General features: G+C 41.2%; 1 protein-coding gene across 6 annotated transcripts in view; it reads left to right on the top strand.

The window, feature by feature from the left end:
- TMEM131 (transmembrane protein 131) overlaps nucleotides 1–23,266 on the top strand; it is a 182,051-nt gene that overhangs the window by 71,983 nt on the left and 86,802 nt on the right. For all 6 annotated transcript variants that reach the window (XM_055539390.1, XM_055539389.1, XM_055539388.1 and 3 more), the window contains one exon: nucleotides 5,047–5,115. In XM_055539390.1, the coding sequence (XP_055395365.1) occupies nucleotides 5,047–5,115 (69 nt within the window). The remainder of the gene's footprint in view (nucleotides 1–5,046; nucleotides 5,116–23,266) is intronic.

Raw genomic sequence — 23,266 nt, 5'->3', positions numbered from 1 at the left:
CTCTTACTGTTCTAATACACTGGGGGCTTTGTTTGCTTTTGAGTTTTTCTTTCTTTCTTCCTCTGTGGTCCAGGGGTGTTCTCTGGGCTCCATACTAGAAGTAAGCAATCAGATTCCAGAGGTGCAGAGCCCTGGAATCTGCATTTCTACAAGCATCCTAGATGATTAAGATGTAGGTAGACCACAAATCATTCGTTAAGAAATACTGGGCCAAAGAGTACCTTTGGTTTAGGTAGTAATTACCCCTAGGAAAACATTTTAAATTTCATAGTTCATGCACATTCCCAAAGCTCTCAGAAGGTACTTTGTGCTTTATTTGGGAAGATCTTGTATGCTAATAATCATGATGGTGTGAGCACTCACCTAGAGCCAGACATCCTGGAATGTGAAGTCAAGTGGGCCTTAGAAAGCATCACTATGAACAAAGCTAGTAGAGGTGATGGAATTCCAGTTGAGCTATTCCCAATCCTGAAAGATGATGCTGTGAAAGTGCTGCACTCAATATGCCAGCAAATTTGGAAGACTCAGCAGTGGCCACAGGTCTGGAAAAGGTCAGTTTTCATTCCAATCCCAAAGAAAGGCAATGCCAAAGAATGTTCAAACTACTACACAATTACACTCATCTCACATGCTGGCAAAGTAATCCTCAAAATTCTCTAAGCCAGGCTTCAACAATACATGAATCATGAACTTCCAGATGTTCAGGCTGAATTTAGAAAAGGCAGAGGAACCAGAGATCAAATTGCCAACATCGACTGGATCATGGAAAAAGCAAAAGAGTTCCAGAAAAACATCTATTTTTGCTTTATTGACTATGCCAAAGCCTTTGACTGTGTGGATCACAATAAACTGTGGAAAATTCTTCAAGAGATGGGAATACCAGACCACCTGACCTGCCTCTTGAGAAATCTGTATGCAGGTCAGGAAGCAACAGCTACAACTGGACATGGAACAACTGACTGGATCCAAATAGGAAAAGGAGTACGTCAGGGCTGTATATTGCCACCCTGCTTATTTAACTTATATGCAGAGTACATCATGAGAAATGCTGGGCTGGAGGAAGCACAAGCTGGAATCAAGATTGCCGGGAGAAATATCAATCACCTCAGATATGCAGATGACACCACCCTTATGTCAAAAAGTGAAGAACTAAAGAGCCTCTTGATGAAAGTGAAAGAGGAGAGTGAAAAAGTTGGCTTAAAGCTCAACATTCAGAAAACTAAGATCATGGCATCTGGTCCCATCTCTTCATGGCAAATAGATGGGGAAACAGTAGAAACAATGTCAGACTTTATTCTTCTGGGCTCCAAAATCACTGCAGATGGTGATTGTAGCCATAAAATTAAAAGACGCTTACTCCTTGCAAGGAAAGTTATGACCAACCTAGACAGCATATTACTTTGCCAACAAAGGTCCGTCTAGTCAAGGCTGTGGTTTTTCCAGTGGTCATGTATGGATGTGAGAGTTGATCTATAAAGAAAGCTGAGTACAGAAGAATTGATGGTTTTGAACGGTGGTGTTGGAGAAGACTCTTGAGAGTCCCTTGGACTGCAAGGAGATCCAGCCAGTCCATCCTAAATGAGATAAGTCCTGGGTGTTCATTGGAAGGACTGATGTGGAAGCTGAAACTCCAATACTTTGGCCACCTGATACAAAGAGTTGACTCATTTGAAAAGACTCTGATGCTGGGAAAGATTGAAGGCAGGAGCAGAAGGGGACAACAGAGCATGAGATGGTTGGATGGCATCACTGACTCCATGGACATGGGTTTGGGTGGACTCTGGGAGTCAGTGATGGACAGGGAGGCCTGGCGTGCTGCGGTCCATGGGGTCGCAAAGAGTCAGTAATGACTGAGCAACTGAACTGAACTGTATGCTTAACTTTGACCTTGACAGTTCACCAAGAAACATAGATTTCTTGTATCTCTCCAGTTGTTCTGTCACTTGAAATCAGAAAATAGTCCTTATTCATCTCCTTATCTCAAAATAAGCAGTTAATATTTTCATGAAAATAAAAAATTATATTGAGGCTTCGAAAACAAATGCAATCACTGCAGAAAATATAAGATCATGTATTACTTTTTTAATGTCTCAGATTCTGTTTCTTTGGAAGTGACAAAGGGCACCATTTTTCATACTGCTTCTCCAGTTTATTTTTCACCCTTATGGATCCGTAGACATTTGCTTTTTAAAGCACTCAACAGTGTCATGGCCATTCTAAATAAACAGTAGTGACCATTTCAGTCAGCTGTGGGTACACAAGAGCTATGTTGTTGGATTTTTGGTTTTGTTAAAATAAGTTTATATGCCTATGACAATTTGTGTTGTACCCACTCAACTGTTGAATTCTTCCTTAGATACAGATCTGCTGTTGTCTTGAAAATGCACATTTATGTATGAGGTAGCCACCTTTTATATATTGTCCCCTCTCTCTCATGTCGGGGGCATCCTGTAAATGTCACAGTCACAGTTGCTGGACACCACCTCTTTGGAACATTTTATGGCAGGTCTTAGCCCACGTGAGGCATAACAAAGGAAAACAAGGTCTGAGGATTTAAAAGGAAGAAATAGAATTGTTGTTACTTGCAGCTGATATGTCTATAGAGATAATCCAAGATAGCGGTCATCTTAGCAACACCACATACAATGGCAGGGGAAAGTATAAGAGAATCTGTAGATTGTTAGAATTGACTCAACAAAATAACTAGATTTACGATCAGTTCCCTCAATCAGTAACTTTTTAGTATAAAGCAGTAACCATGAGTATCTATTAATATCTGTGTACTTGACATATCCATCTAGATAAGTGTAAATGTCTGAAACAATACTCCTGAATCCCTACCCACTACCCTTCCCTGCTTCCAGCCCACTCTCTCCTGTCATGGCTGAGGATCCAGTTTCTCAGGCCAGAATCTTAAGTCATCCTGATGCCTGTCTCCTTTCCCTTACTCTCCACAGTCAGTCCCTCAGCACGATGTCTGTAGCTTCCACCACCTTCTCTTGCCGTCACCCTGGGCCGCGGTGACCGTCCCCTCCTCTCTGAACAACTACAGGGCTTCCCTCTTGGGCTTCTGCAGTCTTCTTCACACAGCAGCAGGAATTGACCTTTTAAATGTGTTAGTTTAAAGGTCATGTTACTTCCTTGCTTCAAACACATAGAGGCTTATTGTTACACTGAGAATAGAATCCAAACTCCTACAATGAGACCTGGCCTCTGTACCTCTCTCATCTCAGTTCTGGTCTCTTCCCCCTGCTTCCAGCACTCCAGCCAGTTCAGCCTCCCTGTTCCTCAGCACGCCAAGGACATGCCTGCTTTCTTCTTCTGATCTTCACCTCTCCGCTCTCAACTCCAGTGTCCCTCCTCAGAGAGACCGTCTCTGTTTCCTGCTGTGTTTGATCTGTCTTTATATGTTGGACATCATCACGTGATAGGTTCCACGTTTGTTTTTCCTACTGGGATGTTCGTGCCATGAGAACAGGCTCTGTGCCGTGTTCCCATAGCCGCAGCCACTGGACAGCCCCTGACATTCAGGCTATTTGTGTCAAGCGAATGGGGTGTGCACTTTTCTGCCCCCCTTCCCTGACCACTTCAGACATTTCCACTTGCAGTTCTCAGTTTTGTGAGAGAAAAAAAAATGTCTTAACCTCCTTTGTATCTCTAGCTTCTAACACAGTGTTAATATATATGAATTAATGACTTATACATAGTTACTTCTTACATTGCACTTTTTTCTTGATTGGATGGAGGTTTAGGTAAGTTTGAGGTTCATACTGTTAAAACTGGTGAACTGATCAGCATCATTATTTTAAAGGAGCAGAAGAGTATTCTTATAGTATGTTTTTTAAGAAGAGCAGAAATCAACAGGGAATAGATTCTGTACCTCTGGCTATAACGTGGCAGCTGTCTTGTGAGGAATTGTGCTTTCGTTGTCCCAGTGTCTTTAGTTTTGTGCTCTAGTAAAGTATAATCTTACACTTGGCCTTTCCCTTCTTGTGTTTGTCATCTTTAATGCTCAACACATGTAGAAGATTATCAAGCAGCACAGAGGAATGGTCCTAATTGGTGAGACCGAAAACACCTTTAACCTTATTTCTTTAAGCTCAATTATTCCACTGCTTAAAATATTTACTCTGTATTGAATTGAATTAAAGCTAGATTTTCTACATTTTCTGTATGTTCTTGTTAATTTCTAATGTATTTCCTAAATGAAATTGCTCTATCATTTGAAGCTTGTGCTCTTCTGAATTATGGAGGTAATGAAATAAAATAGTCTCACAAAAATAAGTTTTGCCCTTCCATCATTTCTTAAAATGCAACAGAAAGATAATCTACTATTTAGAAACTTTAGTGGCCAACTTTCTCACTTTCTTAGTTTCTAAACAGATGACTTTAGGTACGTGGATCACCCCCACCAAAGTCATTTATACTTTGCATCAATATTTGGTTGTGATAATGTCTAGTAGGTTTGCTAGTCAGGGATCTATTTTAGTGAGAAGTTCTAATATCAAGTGAAATAGTTAGAAATGATACTCAGATCTTTAGGCCAAGACGTCATAGATCAGTATGTCCTGAACTCTCAGATTAAAGATATTTCAGTTCCTGGAAACTTCTATCCCCAAATTGATTTTTGTTTAGTTCTTTGCCACTTGAGTTAAAATGGGATCGCAGGGTTTTTTCTATATATATTGCCTCCAGGTACAGTTAGTTGTGTTAACTATTGTTCATTGTACCTCTGTCAGAAAATCCAAATGAACATGTAAGGTATATAGTTATCAGTTACATCAGCCAAATAAATTTCAGCAGTCTACTGGAGTATTTTCTGTTTCCATGTACCTTTGAATAGGAAAAATACTTGTTTTTTTTCTTTTTTAAAAGCATGCATTTATTGATTTATTCTAATATAAAAAGTAACACATATTTCTAATACATTAGACTCCATTTTTCTAGATACTGTCTCATGAAAAAAACTCAAGTGTCTGACTTTGGTTTAGGGAAATACATAGTTTGAAAAATTGCTTCTTAACACTGTTTTCTTTTTACTTACAGTATATCTTTGTACCGGGGTAATTGCAGACCTATACGGTTTGAGCCACCAATGCTGGATTTCCATGAACAGTAAGTTCAGAGTTGTTTTTTTTTAACCACAGTTTTCCATTAAACCATTACATGTATTTTATGCATGCATGTGTCTTGGCTTTTGCCTGTGATATCTTGAATGAGAAAGTTACATGTTCAAGTCATCCGGAAAGTAAATAACCTTGAATACAGTTTGAACATGGGAAGTAAGTGTCTATTATGAGTCTAGCATATACTCTTTTAAATTTTGAAGTTCAAAAAATATTTACACTTTGGAGTGTCTGGTTCAGAGGATCCTATCTTTAGAAGCAACATTAAACTTAGGGTTACCTTTCTGATTAGCACTTAATTTCCATCTTTATTATTTAACACTTTTTCCTTGTGGATATAGAAGAATATATTAGTTCGTTTGATACATATACTTGTAAGGTACAAACTTTTATATGTCATCAAATAAATAATATTATCAACCCAGTAAGCCAAACAAAAGCAGATCCTATAGGAAGCTGTGGTTCAACCACAGAATTACTTCCTCAAACCATGTTTCTGCTTACCTTCTACCTCTGGGTCTTGGGTTTTGCACATCTCAGGTACCCTGAGGGGAAGACAAGTCTTCAACCTATATTTGGTTCCAACTCAATTTAGCAGTTAGGAAAAGAGAGCATCTTAAATGATATAACTACTAGAGTAATGCTACTCTGATAAGTAAACAGAAGAAGATGATTTTTTTAACTTAAATTTTTTTGTTTGCCTTTCTTTTTTTATAATTTTTATTAGAGTAAGATTGATTTACAATGTTGTGTTAGTTTCAAGTGTACAGCAAAGTGAATCAGTTACACATGTGCATATATCCATTCTTTTTTAGATTCTTTGCTCTTTTAGGCCACTACAGGGTATCGAGTAGAGTTCCCTGTGCTATACAGTTCAGTTCAGTCACTCAGTCATGTCTGACTCTTTGCGACCCTATGAATTGCAGCACCCCAGGCCTCCCTGTCCATCACCAACTTCCGGAGTCCACCCAAACCCATGTCCATCGAGTCGGTGCCAAACCCATGTTCATCGAGTTGGTAATGCCATCCAGCCATCTCATCCTTTGTCGTCCCCTTCTCCTCCTGCCCTCCATCTTTCCCGGCATCAAGGTCTTTTCAAATGAGTCAGCTCTTTGCATCAGGTGGCCAAAGTATTGGAGTTTCAGCTTCCACATCAGTCCTTCCAATGAACACCCAGGACTGATCTCATTTAGGATGGATTGGTTGGATCTCCTTGCAGTCCAAGGGACTCTCAAGAGTCTTCTCCAACACCACCGTTCAAAACCATCAATTCTTCTGTACTCAGCTTTCTTTATAGCCGAACTCTCACATCCATACATGCCCACTGGAAAAACCACAGCCTTGACTAGACGGACCTTTGTTGGCAAAGTAATGTCTCTGCTTTTGAATATGCTGTCTAGGTTGGTCATAACTTTCCTTGCAAGGAGTAAGCGTCTTTTAATTTTATGGCTACAATCACCATCTGCAGTGATTTTGGAGCCCAGAAAAATAAAGTCTGACATTGTTTCTACTGTTTCCCCATCTATTTGCCATGAAGAGATGGGACCAGATGCCATGATCTTAGTTTTCTGAATGTTGAGCTTTAAGCCAACTTTTTCACTCTCCTCTTTCACTTTCATCAAGAGGCTCTTTAGTTCTTCACTTTTTGACATAAGGGTGGTGTCATCTGCATATCTGAGGTGATTGATATTTCTCCCGGCAATCTTGATTCCAGCTTGTGCTTCCTCCAGCCCAGCATTTCTCATGATGTACTCTGTATATAAGTTAAATAAGCAGGGTGGCAATATACAGCCCTGACGTACTCCTTTTCCTATTTGGATCCAGTCAGTTGTTCCATGTCCAGTTGTAGCTGTTGCTTCCTGACCTGCATACAGATTTCTCAAGAGGCAGGTCAGGTGGTCTGGTATTCCCATCTCTTGAAGAATTTTCCACAGTTTATTGTGATCCACACAGTCAAAGGCTTTGGCATAGTCAATAAAGCAAAAATAGATGTTTTTCTGGAACTCTCTTGCTTTTTCGATGATCCAGTCGATGTTGGCAATTTGATCTCTGGTTCCTCTGCCTTTTCTAAATCCAGCTTGAACATCTGGAAGTTCACAGTTCACATATTGCTGAAGCCTGACTTGGAGAATTTTAAGCATTAGTTTACTAGCGTGTGAGATGAGTGCAGTTGTGTGGTAGTTTGAGCATTCTTTGGCATTGCCTTTCTTTGGGATTGGAATGAAAACTGACCTTTTCCAGACCTGTGGCCATTGCTGAGTTTTCCAAATTTGCTGGTATATAGAGTGCAGCACTTTCACAGCAGCATCTTTCAGTAGGTCCTTATTAATTCCTTATCATCTGTTTTATATATAGTAGTGTGTATACGTCAGTACCCAATCTCCCAGTTTATCCTAACCCCTCTTTTCCCCCTGGTGACTCTAAGTTTTTCTTCTCCATCTGTTACTCTGTTTCTGTTTTGTGAATAAGTTCATTTATACCATTTTTTCAGATTCCACATATAAGCGATACCATATGATATTTGTCTTTCTCTGACTTCACTCAGTATGGCAATCTAGAATAATCTCTAGGTCCATCCATGTTACTGCAAATAGCATTGTTTCGTTTTTTAATGACTGAGTAATATGCCATGTATATATGTACCACATGTTCTTTATCCATTCCTCTGCTGATGGGCAGCTAGGTTGCTTCCATGTCTTGGATATTGTAAATAGTGCTGCAGTGGACATTGGGGTGCACATATCTTTATGAATTATGGTTTTCTCTGGATATATGCTCAGGAATGGACTTGCTGGATCATATTGTAGATCTATTTTTAGAGTTTTTTAAGGAACCTACTAGTAGCTATACTAATTTACATTTCCACCAGCAGTGTAGGCGGCTTCCCTTTCCTCTATACCCTCTCCAGCATTTATGAGAAGAAAATAATTTAAAGGGATAGGTAATAGGAACTGTACGCAGATCTATTGAGTCAATAAATGAAAATACTGTCATTTCTTTTTAATGTTGTCAGAGTTGTCATTAACCATTTTCTACTAGTAAAGACACTAAATTTAAATAATTTCTTTACAATCTCAAACCTAGAGTACTCGACTATATCAGTCATACTTGTATAGAACCATGGTAGAGCAGTTAGCAGAAGAGCTGCTGCTAAGTCACTTCAGTTGTGTCTGACTCTGTGAGACCCCATAGACGGCAGCCCACCAGGCTCCTTTGTCCCTGGGATTCTCCAGGCAAGAATACTGGAGTGGGTTGCCATTGCCTGCTCCAGTGCATGAAAGTGAAAAGTGAAAGTGAAGTCGCTCAGTCATGTCCAACTCTTCGCAACCCCATGGACTGTAGCCTACCAGGCCCCTCCGTTCATGGGATTTTCCAGGCAAGAGTACTGGAGTGGGTTGCCATGTCCTTCTCCAAGCAGAAGAGCTATGTGCTAGCAACTCCATCTTCTTAGGTGTTTATATTCTTATAAAGATCATGGATTTTGGAGGGGATAAAGAGAAGTTTGTATGCTTCCTTCTGTACCGGTAGATGGAATCAGCGTTTGCAAATAGTTGTTATATGAAGAGTAAAACTGACTTGTGGGTGTTGGATTTAAAGACCATAATGTTCAGATAGGAAATACATCACTCTTGTTCCTGTCCTGTAAAAAAGTTGAGGTACAATGTTGAGGCAAGAAAACATAGAGTTTTTAATGTGACCCAGTCTCTTTCTGTCAAATGCAAGATATTTAATGAAACATGCCATGCACTTTGATCTTCAGCAAGAAAGTTCATTATTTTTTAAAAACAATGTTGAGTAAAATTGTCTTAAGTTTGTTCTCATCCTGAGTGAATCAGAAGAGAGGCTGATGAGCTTCAGTCTAGGACTGTGGCAAGGGCCATGTTTATGATGATACCATGAGCCTGGGGACAGATGAGATCAATGGACAGTAGCAAAACTTAAAATCTAATGTAGTGAGTTTTCTTATTTTGAAAAGCTTAGCAATAACCATTCTAGAGGGATTGTTTCGGAAGTTATACCCAGTGTTTTTCACTTCATTTTTTAAAGGGAGTTTTAAAAATTTCACGAATCCTTTAAGATAAAGAAGTGTTCAGGTATACTAAATATCTGAATCGGAATTGGTAATGCCTATTTCAAATTATCTGTCACTCAACACTTTAAAAAATACACCATCCTCCAAATAGAAGAAATTGAGATAAAGTCAAGCAAAATTCTAGACTAGTTTTAACCCTTTCTGGATCATGGTGTTGTGTTTTTTTAAGAACAGATGAAAGCTATGGCAACCTCTTCCTTCCTTTCCCCAATGCTTACATACACACAAAATAACATTTTGCATACATGTTCAAGGGTTTTATAGCCATCCCCCTCCAAGTCCATATCTGAATCCTTAAGAGCTAGTGAATTCCTGTTCTAGACCACAAATTATTAAATCACTACTACAGAATTTGCTGGGGTTTTGCCTGATGCAGTAGCCATACATATTCACTGTAGTAAACTTAGAAAATGCTTATTAAGAGAAAGAAGAAAAAAATTACCAGTAATCCAGCCACTCAGAAACATTAACACTGAACTTTTATCCTTTAAGTCCTTTTTCTGTGTATCTGTATTTATTTATTGAGTTACAGAAATATAACAATATTTTCTGAACATAAACTATTTTATAACCTCCTTTCTAAACATAATATACCATGCCTTTTTTTATTCCATCAAATTTTATTTTATACTATGTATGCATTTTTAAAATTCATTTATTGTTTTAAACTTTTTGTTTTGTAATCAGTACTGAAACTAATGCTTTAGACACAGCCATGACTTTCAGAAGAGAGTCCAAAATAATGAGATGAAAAGATATGCAAAATGTGAAACCTTTTTAGTTAAGATTTAGTCTAGAGAATAATTGAGTGTCATGCACAGAGAACAGATAGGAATCAGTGAATTGATGTACAACCAGAAAGGACATAAATGAGAGTTCTTTAAGAGACTGGTGCTGACCCCAGAGAACTGGAAGTGTCCTGAGCTGAGAGCAGCTGTGGATGCTGTGGTGAACATGTGCGAACAGACAGAGGAACCCAGGATAGACAAGGGTCAGGTCACACAGGAAGAGTGCGTGAAGCCGCACGTGCGCTCTTAGGGACAGCACAGTCACACTGGACTGCTTCCCGAAGCAGCACGTTTATGTGCTGCTGCCAGAAGTCGAAATGAAAAACAAATTCTGTCCTTAATTTAGACTTGTCTGTGTCCAGCCTGAGAGCCCTGAACAGAGTTTGTTTTTATCTCGTAAAGTAGATCTCACAGAAGTGAATCAGTAGAAGTAGGAGTTGGGAGCAAATGTGAACAGGTGTATTAGGATTCAGTCAGAGGAATAGATCCAGTCAGAGATTTTTATATGTGTGTGTACGTGTGAGAGAGAGTATATGACTGTATGTGTTTATGTATGTAGAGTTTTTGAGGAATTGACTTACATGAAAATAATTGCAGGAGCTGGTTAAGCAGGCCCACAGTGTACAAGGGCAGGTACCCAGGAAGGGACAGTTGCCTCGGACTGGATTCCAAGGAAGCAGGGCAATCACAGAGCCAGCTGTTGTTGGGAGTCTGTTAGCTAAGGCGAGGGCCAAACGCTCTTTGAAAGCTCCAGGTGTGTTACACATACTTTAAGAGGCTCCTCTCTTGGAAAGGAATTTTTCATGGATGGTTTCATGCAACCATACAGAAAAGTAGAACAGATAGTAAATATATTTTTAAACTAAATTCTATAATTAAAAATTTTCCTATGTTCATATTTTTCTTGATTTTTAAAAATCACTTGTAGCAGACATAATATTTCATTCCTGTAGGTTTTGGCAAACATCTCCACATATAAGGGCATTCTCCATAACCATAGCACCAAGCTCGCCAGGCTCCTCTGTCCATGAGGGTTCTCCAGGCAAGATACTGGAGTGGGTTGCCATGCCCTACTCCAGGGGATCTTCCCAACCCAGGTCTTCCACACACTGCAGGCATATTCTTTACCACCTGAGCCACCAGGAAAGCTCATTATTGGTATTCTCAGAAAATGAACAATAATTAGAGTGCCGTAATTCCTCTATTTTGGTCAGCTGCGGTGCTGTAGTTGTTTGGTTTGAAGTGACAGAAATCTAACTGCAAAGAGTTGAGGCAAAGATGAGGATATACTAGAAGGAATTCCAAGGACCGTAATATATTTGTAGAAAGTTTAGAGTCGCGGTGGGATCTGGAAACAACAGGATGCACGTTGTCCAGTACCAGACCCTCCTCCCTGTCTCTTATCTCCCCTCGCTTGCTGTCGGCTGCTTCTGTCTCACCGCCTGTATCTTTTTCCTACAATGATGGGAGCAAATCGACTGACTGCTCTTCAGACCCACATTCTTGTAGCCTCCGCCCATCAGGGAATAATAAAGCTTCTTTTACTTTAGTTTGAAAAATCTCAGAGTAGAACAGTCATCACCCTGGCGCAGGTGAAGTAGCCACCCCACCCTACCCCTCAGACAAGGACAGTGTTTGGTAGTGGATGTATCTTCCAGGGGGTGTCTCTGTAATTATCAGGGTTTCACTCAGAGAAAGAGTAGTCCACTGTGGGCAGCAGCTCCAGCTGAAGTCCATACAACTTCCCTGGCCTGGAGGACCGCTGATGGCCTTCTAACGCATGCCTTCCCCAGCCTGCCTAGCAGAGGCAGGAACTGCCCCATCCCTGCTTCTGTGCTGTTGTGTTCACTCCACTGAGCTGGGTTGGATCCCCACCCCAAAGCTGGTTTAGTGTCAAGGCTAATCCACCAGGTGGCTCAGTGGTAAAGAATCCGCCTGCTAATGCAAAAGACATGGGTTCCATCCCTAGTTTCAAAAGATCCCCTGGAGGAGGAAATGGCAACCCACTCTAGTAATCCTGCTAGAGAATTCCATGGACAGAGGAGCCTCACAGACTACCATCCTTGGGGTTGTGAAAAGTTGGATACAACTTAGCGACTGAGCATGCAGTAAAACTTTCTGGAGAGAGCAGGGTAGGCTCCCAAGGTCTGAAAAATGGCTTGAGAGAGCAGAGAAAGGAGACTGGCTTGAATCCTGTGGTTAGGGGGTGAGGCTGGGTGGACTTACATGGTCTGAATTTCTCAATAGATCTAAGAGAAACTATACAGGCTTTCCTTTAGGCTTACCCGATGTGGGGCATAAGGTGAAGGGACACTGTGGGGCTTGAAAGCTATTTATAATCAGGCATCAAAACTAGAGTTGAATTCTTCATTATACTTGACATCCTCTACTAACTTCTGTCAAAGCTTTAGTTATTGTTCTAATTGTTTCTTTTGATGTCTGTTCTCTTCCTAGACCAGACTATCAAGATGAATTTGTTGTTGATCAGTTGCCAAGTTGTATCTGACTCTTTGTGACCCCATGGGACTATAACCTGCCAGGCTCCTTTGTCCTCCACTATCTCCCAGAGTATGCTCGAATCCGTGATACACACTATTTATCTTGACATATTTAGCCTGTATTTCATACTTAATACATGCCATACATTATCTTCAAGTCCAACAAAATTGTCTGCTGATTTCTTCTGCTACAGTTAAATTTGTTTTGTTTTTAAGTGATTTGCTGGACTTCAGTAAACATTTGCTATACCTTTTCTTCTTGATCCAACTATGTGCAGTTTTAATTAATGCCCATGCTGTAAATGTTTCATTAGCTTTCATATGTCTGAGTAATTTTAAAACTTGAGAAGTACCCTTAACCAAACATTTTATTTTTTTTCCAGAAATTGTTAAGTAATCAGAAATCATTGCTCACTATACTGTACTTTTACTTATGCACTGAAGTTTTTGCCTTATGTTTTCTGTGAACTGTTTCTACTGCTTGCAGTCATTTTTGCTAAACCAGAAGTCACTCTTCATTTTAAAACACCCTGTATGGTATCTGGAAGAACTTTTGAATTGGATGAAATTTACCACTCCAGGTTGTCAACCAGGGTATCCAAGATGGTTTCCCGTCCTTCAACAAAGACACAACTCGAGTTCTGCGGCTGCTGCCTAAACCTCCATGGCCTGAGTCCTCTCATTACCGCGCTCATCCCTACTGTCCGCTAGGTCTTCGATGTTTGATCAAACTAACTTTCTTCAAAAGTAGGCTCTCTTTGTTTTCATCCATTTTGTTTAAATGTATTCTTTAATTCTGCCTTTTCTCCCTTTCCCTTACCTTTCTCTCCCCTTCTTTTCTTTCCCCTTTTACTTCTCTGTCTGTAACAGCCTGGAGAAACCTTGGACATGACCACTCTCCCCTTTAGTCACCCCCCTAGTTACATATGCCAGTGCTGGTAAATATTTTTCTGTTTCCATAACAACTCCTTTTTTCAAACATTTACTGTAGTTTTAAAAGATTCTTTGGGTGAGGACTTGTTTCATTGAGTTCTTTGGTTTATGTAATTAAGTGCAGAAAATCTTGGTTTCAAGTCTTAAGTTTAAAGGAGAGACTTAATGGCTTTCTAAAAAAGTGTAAATCGAGTAAACTTGCTATAAATGGAAGTCTTTACTGTCAAGTTAAAGTCAGTTTATGAGAGCCATTTCTCCCTAATCACTTTCTAGTATTCCCAGAAAATCAAGTAGGCAGTCTCTTCTAAAGGGCTGTTTGGTGCTTTTTAGCTTTCCAATTTCCCACTGTTCTGCCAACACCCCAGTTCAGCCTGAGGGTGCTGTGCTGAGACGCTCAGTCGTGTCCAGCTCTTTGTGATCTCATAGACTGTAGCCCACCAGGCTCCTCTCGCCCTGGGATTCTCTCAGCAAGAATACTGGAATGGATTGCCATTTACTCCTCCAGGGGATCTTCCTGACCCAGGGATCAAATCTGCATCTCTTATATCTCCACTGGCAGGCAGATTCTTTACCAGATGTGCTTGAGACGATGGTTGGGTTTTGTGGTAGTTGAGTGGTACCGAGTACTGCATATTGATTTGGCACAACTTCCTGCCAGAAGTGATGTTAATAGACCTCTTTGTCACTGCCATTCATAAAGTTTGTCTGAGGGCAGCTGCTCAGCCATCTTTTCAGCTGTTCTGTGGCATTGCATTGTCATCTTTCTGTGGCTAGAAAAACTGCCATTGACCACAAAATTGCAGCTAACTTTCCAAGCTCGTCTCTAATTCATGAGTGCTTCTTCCTAATTCTTTTGGGTCTCAGACTCTTGTAAAATATGGGCAGTTAGTCAGAAGCTCTGCCCTGTCAGCCCAGAGAACAGCTGTATAATCAGCTTGATTTATCTCTAAATAATTCACAGTAACCCTCTTGGCCCTACTTTGAAGCAGCTGATAATGGAAACAAGCAGGACCAGCACTAGCAGAGCTTTGAAAATCTTCGTCTTATTTTCACGTCTTACCTGTCTGGCCAAGCAGTTGAACGTGATGTCTGTGACAGGAGGAGTCTTAAGGTGGCCTCCAGGTTCCTCGTCCTTAAGGAGCACATACACCTCCTCCCAGTCATTCAAGCTAACACTAACCTAGACGTTGCTGTAAAGAATTTTGAAAGTGTAATTGAAGTCCCAAATCAGTTGACCTTTAAGATTGGGGAGGTAATCTGGGTACTTGACCTCATCACACAAGCCCTCTAAATCTGGCTGTAGCAATCAGAGACAGAAATGTCAGAGGTTTGAAGCTTGAGAGGTATTTGATGCAAGGGAGTTTCCTTGTGTTGGTTTTGAAAATGAAGCGGCCATATGGCCAGATACTGAGAGCAACCCAAACTTTGCCAACAACCTGCATGAACTTTGAGCTTTTATGCCCGAGACCCCAAGCAGATCCTCCTGTCATGCTCTGCCTTGACCTGTGCCTGACAAAGTTGTCAGATGATAAATGGGTGTCACTTTCACCCTCTCAGTTTGTGGTACTTCGTTAGGCAACATAAGAAACGGACGTACTGCCTATTTATTTACAAGTAAATTTGTATTAGTACTTGGCCATAGTTTTCCACGGTTTTAGTGTGGCCTCTCTACTTAGTCTCCTGCTTTATCAAGGAAGCTGAGGTGAGGCAGAGGCAGGGAGGGCTGTTTGTATGAGCTCTGTAGGCAGGTCCATCCAAGGAGTACGGCCTCTGCTTCCATGATGTGGACCTGTAGCTGTGCAGAAAGCCTGCTCCCGTGAGATGTGTGACTGGAATAGCCTGCTGACATACTCTGGATGTCTCTGAGCAGCATAGGAGATGACCCTTCTCCCCTGAGCAGGGGTTCATTTCTGGAGGGTGTGGCCCAGGGCCTCCCCTCTTTTGTGGCTAAAAAGAGCACAGCCAACTTCAGCAGCACTGCAAAGCAAGCTTTCTGACCCACCCCCACTTCCAGGCTCCTGGCATCTCTAGGTTTGTTTCCTTACCCACGTCCTCTCCTGTAGCTGGCCATCTTCAGTCCAGTCTTCTTCAAGGATCCTCCAGATTACCTGTCTGTCTGACACCATGTCTATTTCATCTAAACTGAGATTGATTGCACTGACATCACAGGAGGAAAATCATTAAGAACAAATTCATAGGAGAAACACTGGTTACCAAGTAGTGTATAAAATATTTGAATTTTAAGAGCATATCTGTTGAAGGGGCTTCCCTGATGGCTCAGACAGTAAAGAATCTGCCTTCAGTGCAGGAGACCCAGGTTCAGTCCCTGATTTGGAAAGGTTCCCTGGAGAGGAAATGGCTACTCACTCCAGTATTCTTGCCTGGAAAATCCCATGAATAGAGGAGCCTGGAGGGCTACAGTCCATGGAATCACAGAGTTGGACATGATTGAGCGACTAACACACACACAAACACGTTTGCTGAAAAAGCATAATTGGTGAACTTACAGGGTGTAAGGAGGACATGTTTATTTCTCTGTATTTTCATTTCACTTACATGTGTGCGTAAGGCTTGAGGAAGAAGAGTTTTCCCTTCCATGTTGTCTTTGTAAAGCTTCTCCTTGTCGCAACAAGGCCAAAGTTTGAAGTCCCAGCTGGATCTGTACCTGCTTTTATTTTGTGGTTCTGTGACCCCTGCCTGAGATCAGTGAGCCTGTCTGTTGGGTAAGAGGTCTGGTTCCTGAGGCAGGAGGAAGCCCATGCACTGGGGATCCTCAGGACACTTGGCCTCCTGCTTCCTCACCATAATGCATTGTTCCAGACCTGCCTCTGGGTGCCCTCCATCCCTGCCTCAGGAACAAACCTTGGTTCATCTTTGGATCTTTCCCTCGTGGCTGAGATTTAAACTACAGAAAGATTTAGGGCCTCATGATGGCTGAGAGTCCCTTGGACTGCAAGGAGGTCCAACCAGTCCATTCTAAAGGAGATCAGCCCTGGGATTTCTTTGGAAGGAAAGATGCTAAAGCTGAAACTTCAGTACTTTGGCCACTTCATGCGAAGAGTTGACTCGTTGGAAAAGACTCTGATGCTGGGAGAGATTGGGGGCAAGAGGAGAAGGGGACGACAGAGAATGAGATGGCTAGATGGCATCACTGACTCGATGGACATGAGTCTGAGTGAACTCCGGGAGTTGGTGATGGACAGGGAGGCCTGGCGTGCTGCGATTCATGGGGTCGCAAAGAGTTGGGCACGACTGAGCAACTGATCTGATCTGATGGCTGGGCTGTAAGCCATGGAGCAGTTCTGGACCAGGTTTCTGCTTCCCTGCAAAGCAGGAAACTCTTCTGTGGGAACCCACCTCTCAAGGGCCATCTGTGGGCACAGCCTCCTAGGGACTGCTAATAGAGTGCATCTTCTCTACAGCCTTCCCACTTTGGGCAAGAGCTGGCAGCATCTGCAGTGCTGAGCTCTGAGAGTGGGGAGTATATCTAGGTTTAAGCTTCAGAGACACCAGAAGGCATTTAACATCAACAGCAACAAAACTTCATGTCAGCATTATAAAGAAATTCTCAATGGTGTGTAAAATGAAAAGCAGCACAAATCATCATCAGACCCTTAGAAACTGTGTTAAATGTTGACAAAAGACAGTGAAGAGTTCTTATTTATATAATTTGTGGACCATATGCATATGAACCTGACTTTTTAGGGTAGTATGGGAAGATTCTTTACCATTGAGCCACCAGCAAAGTCCTAATATGGAAAGAAGGTGTTGTTCTCCCATCCTGGAAAAGGCAAAATGTGTAGAACAGTCCGAGTCAGCTGTAGATGATGCTGCAGAAGAAATGAATAAAGTGGTGGTATGTTACATTTGATGTTAGTTTCAGTGATACAGAATATGAGAATAAGTGAAATGTGACTTAATGTACAACTTTAGATGTAGTGGTGTCTTCTTCATCACTGCTGATATTGATATTATGCCTTCTCTTTTTTCTTTCTTAGTTTTGCCAAGTAGTTGATAATTTATTAGTCTACCCCCAAAATGGTAATTTTTTACTTCATATATCATCTCTATTTTATGTGTTTTACTTCATTGATTTCCACTCTTATTTCAATTATTTCTTTTCTTCAACTTTCTATTGTTTAATTTGCTATTTTTCTAATGACATGGATGCTTAGCTCATTAATTTTCAGGCTTTCTTCTTTTTAAATATGTATATTTACACATATGAATTTTCCTTTAAGTACAACTTGAACTGTATACCACAGAATTTTAATAGTTAATTGCTTCATTTTGATTCATTTGCAAGTGGTTTTTAATTTTCATTCAGACTTCATCTTTGATCCATGAGTTGCTTACACATGTTGCTCTGTTTATTTGTAGAGAATCTGTTTATGTGATTTCTAGTTTAATTGGGCCAGGACTAGAAAATTCTGCATGTAAAGAATTATGGGGCCTTCCTTGGCTTAGTGGTAAAAAATGCAGGCAACTTGGGTTTGATGCCTGGTCTGGGAAGATTCCACATGCTGCAGAGCAACTATTGACCCTGTGCTCTAGAGCCTGGGAGCCGCAACTTGTGAGCCCATGTGCCCTAGAGTCCATGCTCTGCAACAAACCACCACATTGAGAAGCCTGCACAGCAGTGAAGACCCGGCACAGCCAAAGATAAATGAAAATTATTTTTTAAAAAAATTATGGGGCGGTCCTAAGATGGCGGAGGAATAGGACAGGGAGACCATTTTCTCCCCCACAAATTCATCAAAAGAACATTTAAACGCTGAGTAAATTCCATAAAACAACTTCTGAATGTCGGCAGAGGACATCAGGCACCCAGAAAAGCAGCCCATTGTCTTCGAAAGGAGGTAGGAAAAAATATAAAAGACAAAAAAGAGACAAAAGAGGTAGAGACAGAGCTCCCTCCCGGGAAGGGAGTCTTAAAAAAGAGAGAAGTTTCCAAACACCAGGAAACACTCGCACTGTCGAGTCTGTGGCTAGCCTTGGAAGCACAGAGGGCAACATAACAGGGAGGAAAAATAAATAAATAATTAAACCCCACAGATTACTAGCCCAACGGAGAAGCAGCGCAGACGCCTGTACCCGCCAGTAGCAAGCGGGGGCTGGACAAGGAGGCGCGGGCTGCATTGCTTAGAGTAAGGATGGAACTTGAATGCCCCGAGGGCAATCTGAGCGAACTAACTTCGGCTAGCAAACCAGACTGTGGGATAGCTACCACGCACAAAGCCCTAAGACACCGCCAGGCCCTCTCACAGAACAAAGGACTGAAGAGATAGCCGGCTGCAGACCATCCCCTTCCGGTGACAGGCAGCCAGAGCCAGAAGGGGGCAATCGCAGCCCCAGAGAGACATTTTCTACCGAACTGCAAGCAGGCTTCTTTGCCAAGACTTCTTGGGGTTCTGGACATCCACCTGCGAAGGTGCGCTGGTTGTACACCCAGAAAACTGAGCGGCAGGGACGAGGGAGGCGATAAGTCGCAGCGACCACGCTCACCAAACACCTCATCACCTGAGCTGCCCAGACCTGGGAAGGGCACAAAACGCAGGCCCGACCGAGTCTGCGCCTCTGAGGACTACCCGAGTGCCTGAACCTGAGCAGCTTAGACCTGGGAGGTGCATGCAGCCCAGGGCCAGCCTTGGACGGTTCCGGCGGAGCAACCTAGAGCCTAGAGCCTGAGCAGTGTGGGCAGGGAGGGCACACGCGCCGTGAGTGGGCAGGCCCACTGTGGCTGAGGCACTGCGAGCACATGCCAGTGTTACTTGTTTGTAGCGTCCCTCCCTCCCCACAGCACGACTGAACAAGTGAGCCTAAAAAAGTGTGCACCACCGCCCCCTTGTGTCAGGGCAGAAATCAGACGCTGAAGAGACCAGCAAACAGAAGAAGCTAAAACAGAGGGAACCACCTTGGAAGTGACAGGTGCAATAGATTAAAACCCTGTCGTTAGTACCGACTACATGGGAAGGGGCCTCTAGATCTTCAGAAATATAAGCCGGACCAAGGAACTATCCAAAAATGAACTGACCCCCACACTGCCCACAACACTGCCAGAAAAAGTCCTAGATATATTTTTACTATTTTTACGATCATTCTTTTTTTTTCTTTTAATTTTTAAAATTTTTAAGTCCTCTAATACTCCTTTAATTTTCATTTTTATAACCTACTATTACTTTGCAAAAAAAAAAAGACCCTATTTTTTTAAAGCAAACTTCATATATATTTTTTTAATATAATTTTTGTAACTTTTTTCTTCTTCTTTTCTTTAATATTGTATTTTTGAAAATCCAACCTCTACTCTAGATTTTAAATCTTTGCTTTTTGGTATTTGTTATCAGTTTTGTACCTTTAAGAACCCAATCTTCAGTACCCATTTTTACTTGCAAGATTACTGGCTTGACTGCTCTCTCCCCCTTTGGGCTCTCCTTTTTCTCCACCAGGTTGCCTCTGTCTCCTTCCTCCCCCTTCTCTTCTCTACCCAACTCTGTGAATCTCTGTGTGTTCCTGACGGTGGAGAACACTTAGGGAACTGATTACTGGCTGGATCTGTCTGTCTCCTTTTGATTCCCCCCTTTATACTCCTGGCCGCTTCTGTCTCCTTCTTCCGTCTTCTCTTCTCTGTATAACTCTATGAACATCTCTGAGTGGACATAAGGAAGTGATTACTGGCTAGCTTGCTCTCTCCTCTTTGATTCCACCTCATCTCATTTGGGTCACCTCTAACTCCCTCCTCCCTCTTCTCTTCTCCACTTAACTCTGTGAACCTCTCTGGGTGTCCCTCACCCAGAGGGAGAAACTTTTCATCTTTAACCTAGATGTTTTATCAACGGTGCTGTATAGAAGGAGAAGTCTTGAGACTACCATAAAAATAAGATTGAAAACCAGAAGCAGGAGGCTTAAGTCCAAATCCTGAGAACACCAGAGAACTCCTGACTCCAGGGAACATTAATCAACAGGAGCACATCAAACGCCTCCATACCTACACTGAAACCAAGCACCACCCAAGGGCCAACAAGTTCCAGAGCAAGACATACCATGCAAATTCTCCAGCAACACAGGAACAGAGCCCTGAGCTTCAATATACAGGCTGCCCAAAGTTACTCCAAACCCATTGACATCTCATAACTCATTACTGGACACTTTATTGCACTCCAGAGAGAAGAAATCCAGCTCCACCCACCAGAACACCAACACAAGCTTCCCTAACCAAGAAACCTTGACAAGCCACCCATACAACCCCACCTACAGCGAGGAAACTCCACAATAAAGAGAACTCCACAAACTGCCAGAGTACAGAAAGCCACCCCAAACTCAGCAATGTAAACAAGGTGAAGAGACAGAGGAATACTCAGCAGGTAAATGAACAGGATAAATGCCTACCAAACCAAACAAAAGAGGAAGAGATAGGGAATATACCCGATAAAGAATTCTGAATAATGATAGTGAAAATGATCCAAAATCTTGAAATCAAAATGGAATCACAGATAAATAGCCTGGAGACAAGGATTGAGAAGATGTAAGAAAGGTTTAACAAGGACCTAGAAGAAATAAAAAAGAGTCAGTATATAATGAATAATGCAATAAATGAGATCAAAAACACTCTGGAGGCAACAAATAGTAGAATAACGGAGGCAGAAGATAGGATTAGTGAACTAGAAGATAGAATGGTAGAAATAAATGAATCAGAGAAGAAAAAAGAAAAACAAATTAAAAGAAATGAGGACAATCTCAGAGACCTCCAGGACAATATTAAAGGCCCCAACATTCGAGTCATAGGAGTCCCAGAAGAAGACAAAAAGAAAGACCATGAGAAAATACTTGAGGAGATAATGGTTGAAAACTTCCCTAAAATGGGGAAGGAAATAATCACCCAAGTCCAAGAAACCCAGAGAGTCCCAAACAGGATAAACCCAAGGCGAAACACCCCAAGACACACATTAATCAAATTAACAAAGATCAGACACAAAGAACAAATATTAAAAGCAGCAAGGGAAAACAACAAATAACACACAAGGGGATTCCCATAAGGATAACAGCTAATCTTTCAATAGAAATTCTTCAGGCCAGGAGGGAATGGCAAGACATACTTAAAGTGATGAAAGAAAATAACCTACAGCCCAGATTACTGTACCCAGCAAGGATCTCATTCAAATATGAAAGAGAAATCAAAAGCTTTACAGACAAGCAAAAGCTGAGAGAATTCAGCACCACCAAACCAGCTGTCTAACAAATGCTAAGGGATATTCTCTAGACAGGAAACACAAAAAGGGTATATAAACTCGAACCCAAAACAATAAAGTAAATGGCAACGGGATCATACTTATCAATAATTACCTTAAATGTAAATGGGTTGAATGCCCCAACCAAAAGACAAAGACTGGCTGAATGGATACAAAAACAAGACCCCTATATATGTTGTCTACAAGAGACCCACCTCAAAACAGAGGACACATACAGACTGAAAGTGAAGGGCTGGAAAAAGATATTCCATGCAAATAGAGACCAAAAGAAAGCAGGAGTAGCAATACTCATATCAGATAAAATAGACTTTAAAACAAAGGCTGTGAAAAGGGACAAAGAAGGACACTACATAATGATCAAAGGATCAATCCAAGAAGAAGATATAACAATTATATATGCACCAAACATAGGAGCACTGCAATATGTAAGACAAATGCTAACAAGTATGAAAGGGGAAATTAACAATAACACAGTAATAGTGGGAGACTTTAATACCCCACTCACACCTATGGATAAATCAACTAAACAGAAAATTAACAAGGAAACCCAAACTTTAAATGATACAATAGACCAGTTAGACCTAATTGATATTTATAGGACATTTCACCCGAACACAATGAATTTCACCTTTGTCTCACGGGAACACGGTACCTTCTCCAGGATAGATCACATCCTGGGCCATAAATCTAGCCTTGGTAAATTCAAAAAAAATTGAAATCATTCCAAGCATCTTTTCTGACCACAATGCAGTAAGATTAGATCTCAATTACAGGAGAAAAACTGTTAAAAATTCCAACATATGGAGGCTGAACAACATGCTGCTGAATAACCAACAAATCAGAAGAAATCAAAAAAGAAGTCAAAATATGCATAGAAACGAATGAAAATGAAAACAACCCAAAACCTGTGGGACACTGTAAAAACAGTGCTAAGGGGAAAATTCATAGCAATACAGGCATACCTCAAGAAACAAGAAAAAAGTCAAATAAATAACCTACCTCTACACCTAAAGCAACTAGAAAAGGAAGAAATGAAGAACCCCAGGGTTAGTAGAAGGAAAGAAATCTTAAAAATTAGGGCAGAAATAAATGCAAAAGAAACAAAAGAGACCATAGCAAAAATCAACAAAGCCAAAAGCTGGTTCTTTGAAAGGATAAATAAAATTGACAAACCATTAGCCAGACTCATCAAGAAACAAAGGGAGAAAAATCAAATCAATAAAATTAGAAATGAAAATGGAGAGATCACAACAGACAACACAGAAATACAAAAGATCATAAGAGACTACTATCAGCAATTATATGCCAATAAAATGGACAATGTGGAAGAAATGAACAAATTCTTAGAAAAGTACAACTTTCCAAAACTGGACCAGGAAGAAATAGAAAATCTTAACAGACCCATCACAAGCACAGAAATTGAAACTATAATCAGAAATCTTCCAGCAAACAAAAAGCCCAGGTCCAAACGGCTTCACAGCTGAATTCTACCAAAATAGGGAAGAGCTAACACCTATCCTGCTCAAACTCTTCCAGAAAATTGCAGAGGAAGGTAAACTTCCAAACTCATTCTATGAGGCCA

The sequence above is a fragment of the Bubalus kerabau genome, chromosome 11 (assembly GCF_029407905.1).
Source record: "Bubalus kerabau isolate K-KA32 ecotype Philippines breed swamp buffalo chromosome 11, PCC_UOA_SB_1v2, whole genome shotgun sequence".
Classification (NCBI taxonomy): domain Eukaryota; kingdom Metazoa; phylum Chordata; class Mammalia; order Artiodactyla; family Bovidae; genus Bubalus; species Bubalus kerabau.
The sequence above is the reverse complement of the archived record's forward strand: the minus strand, read 5'-3'. Positions and strand labels throughout refer to the sequence as shown.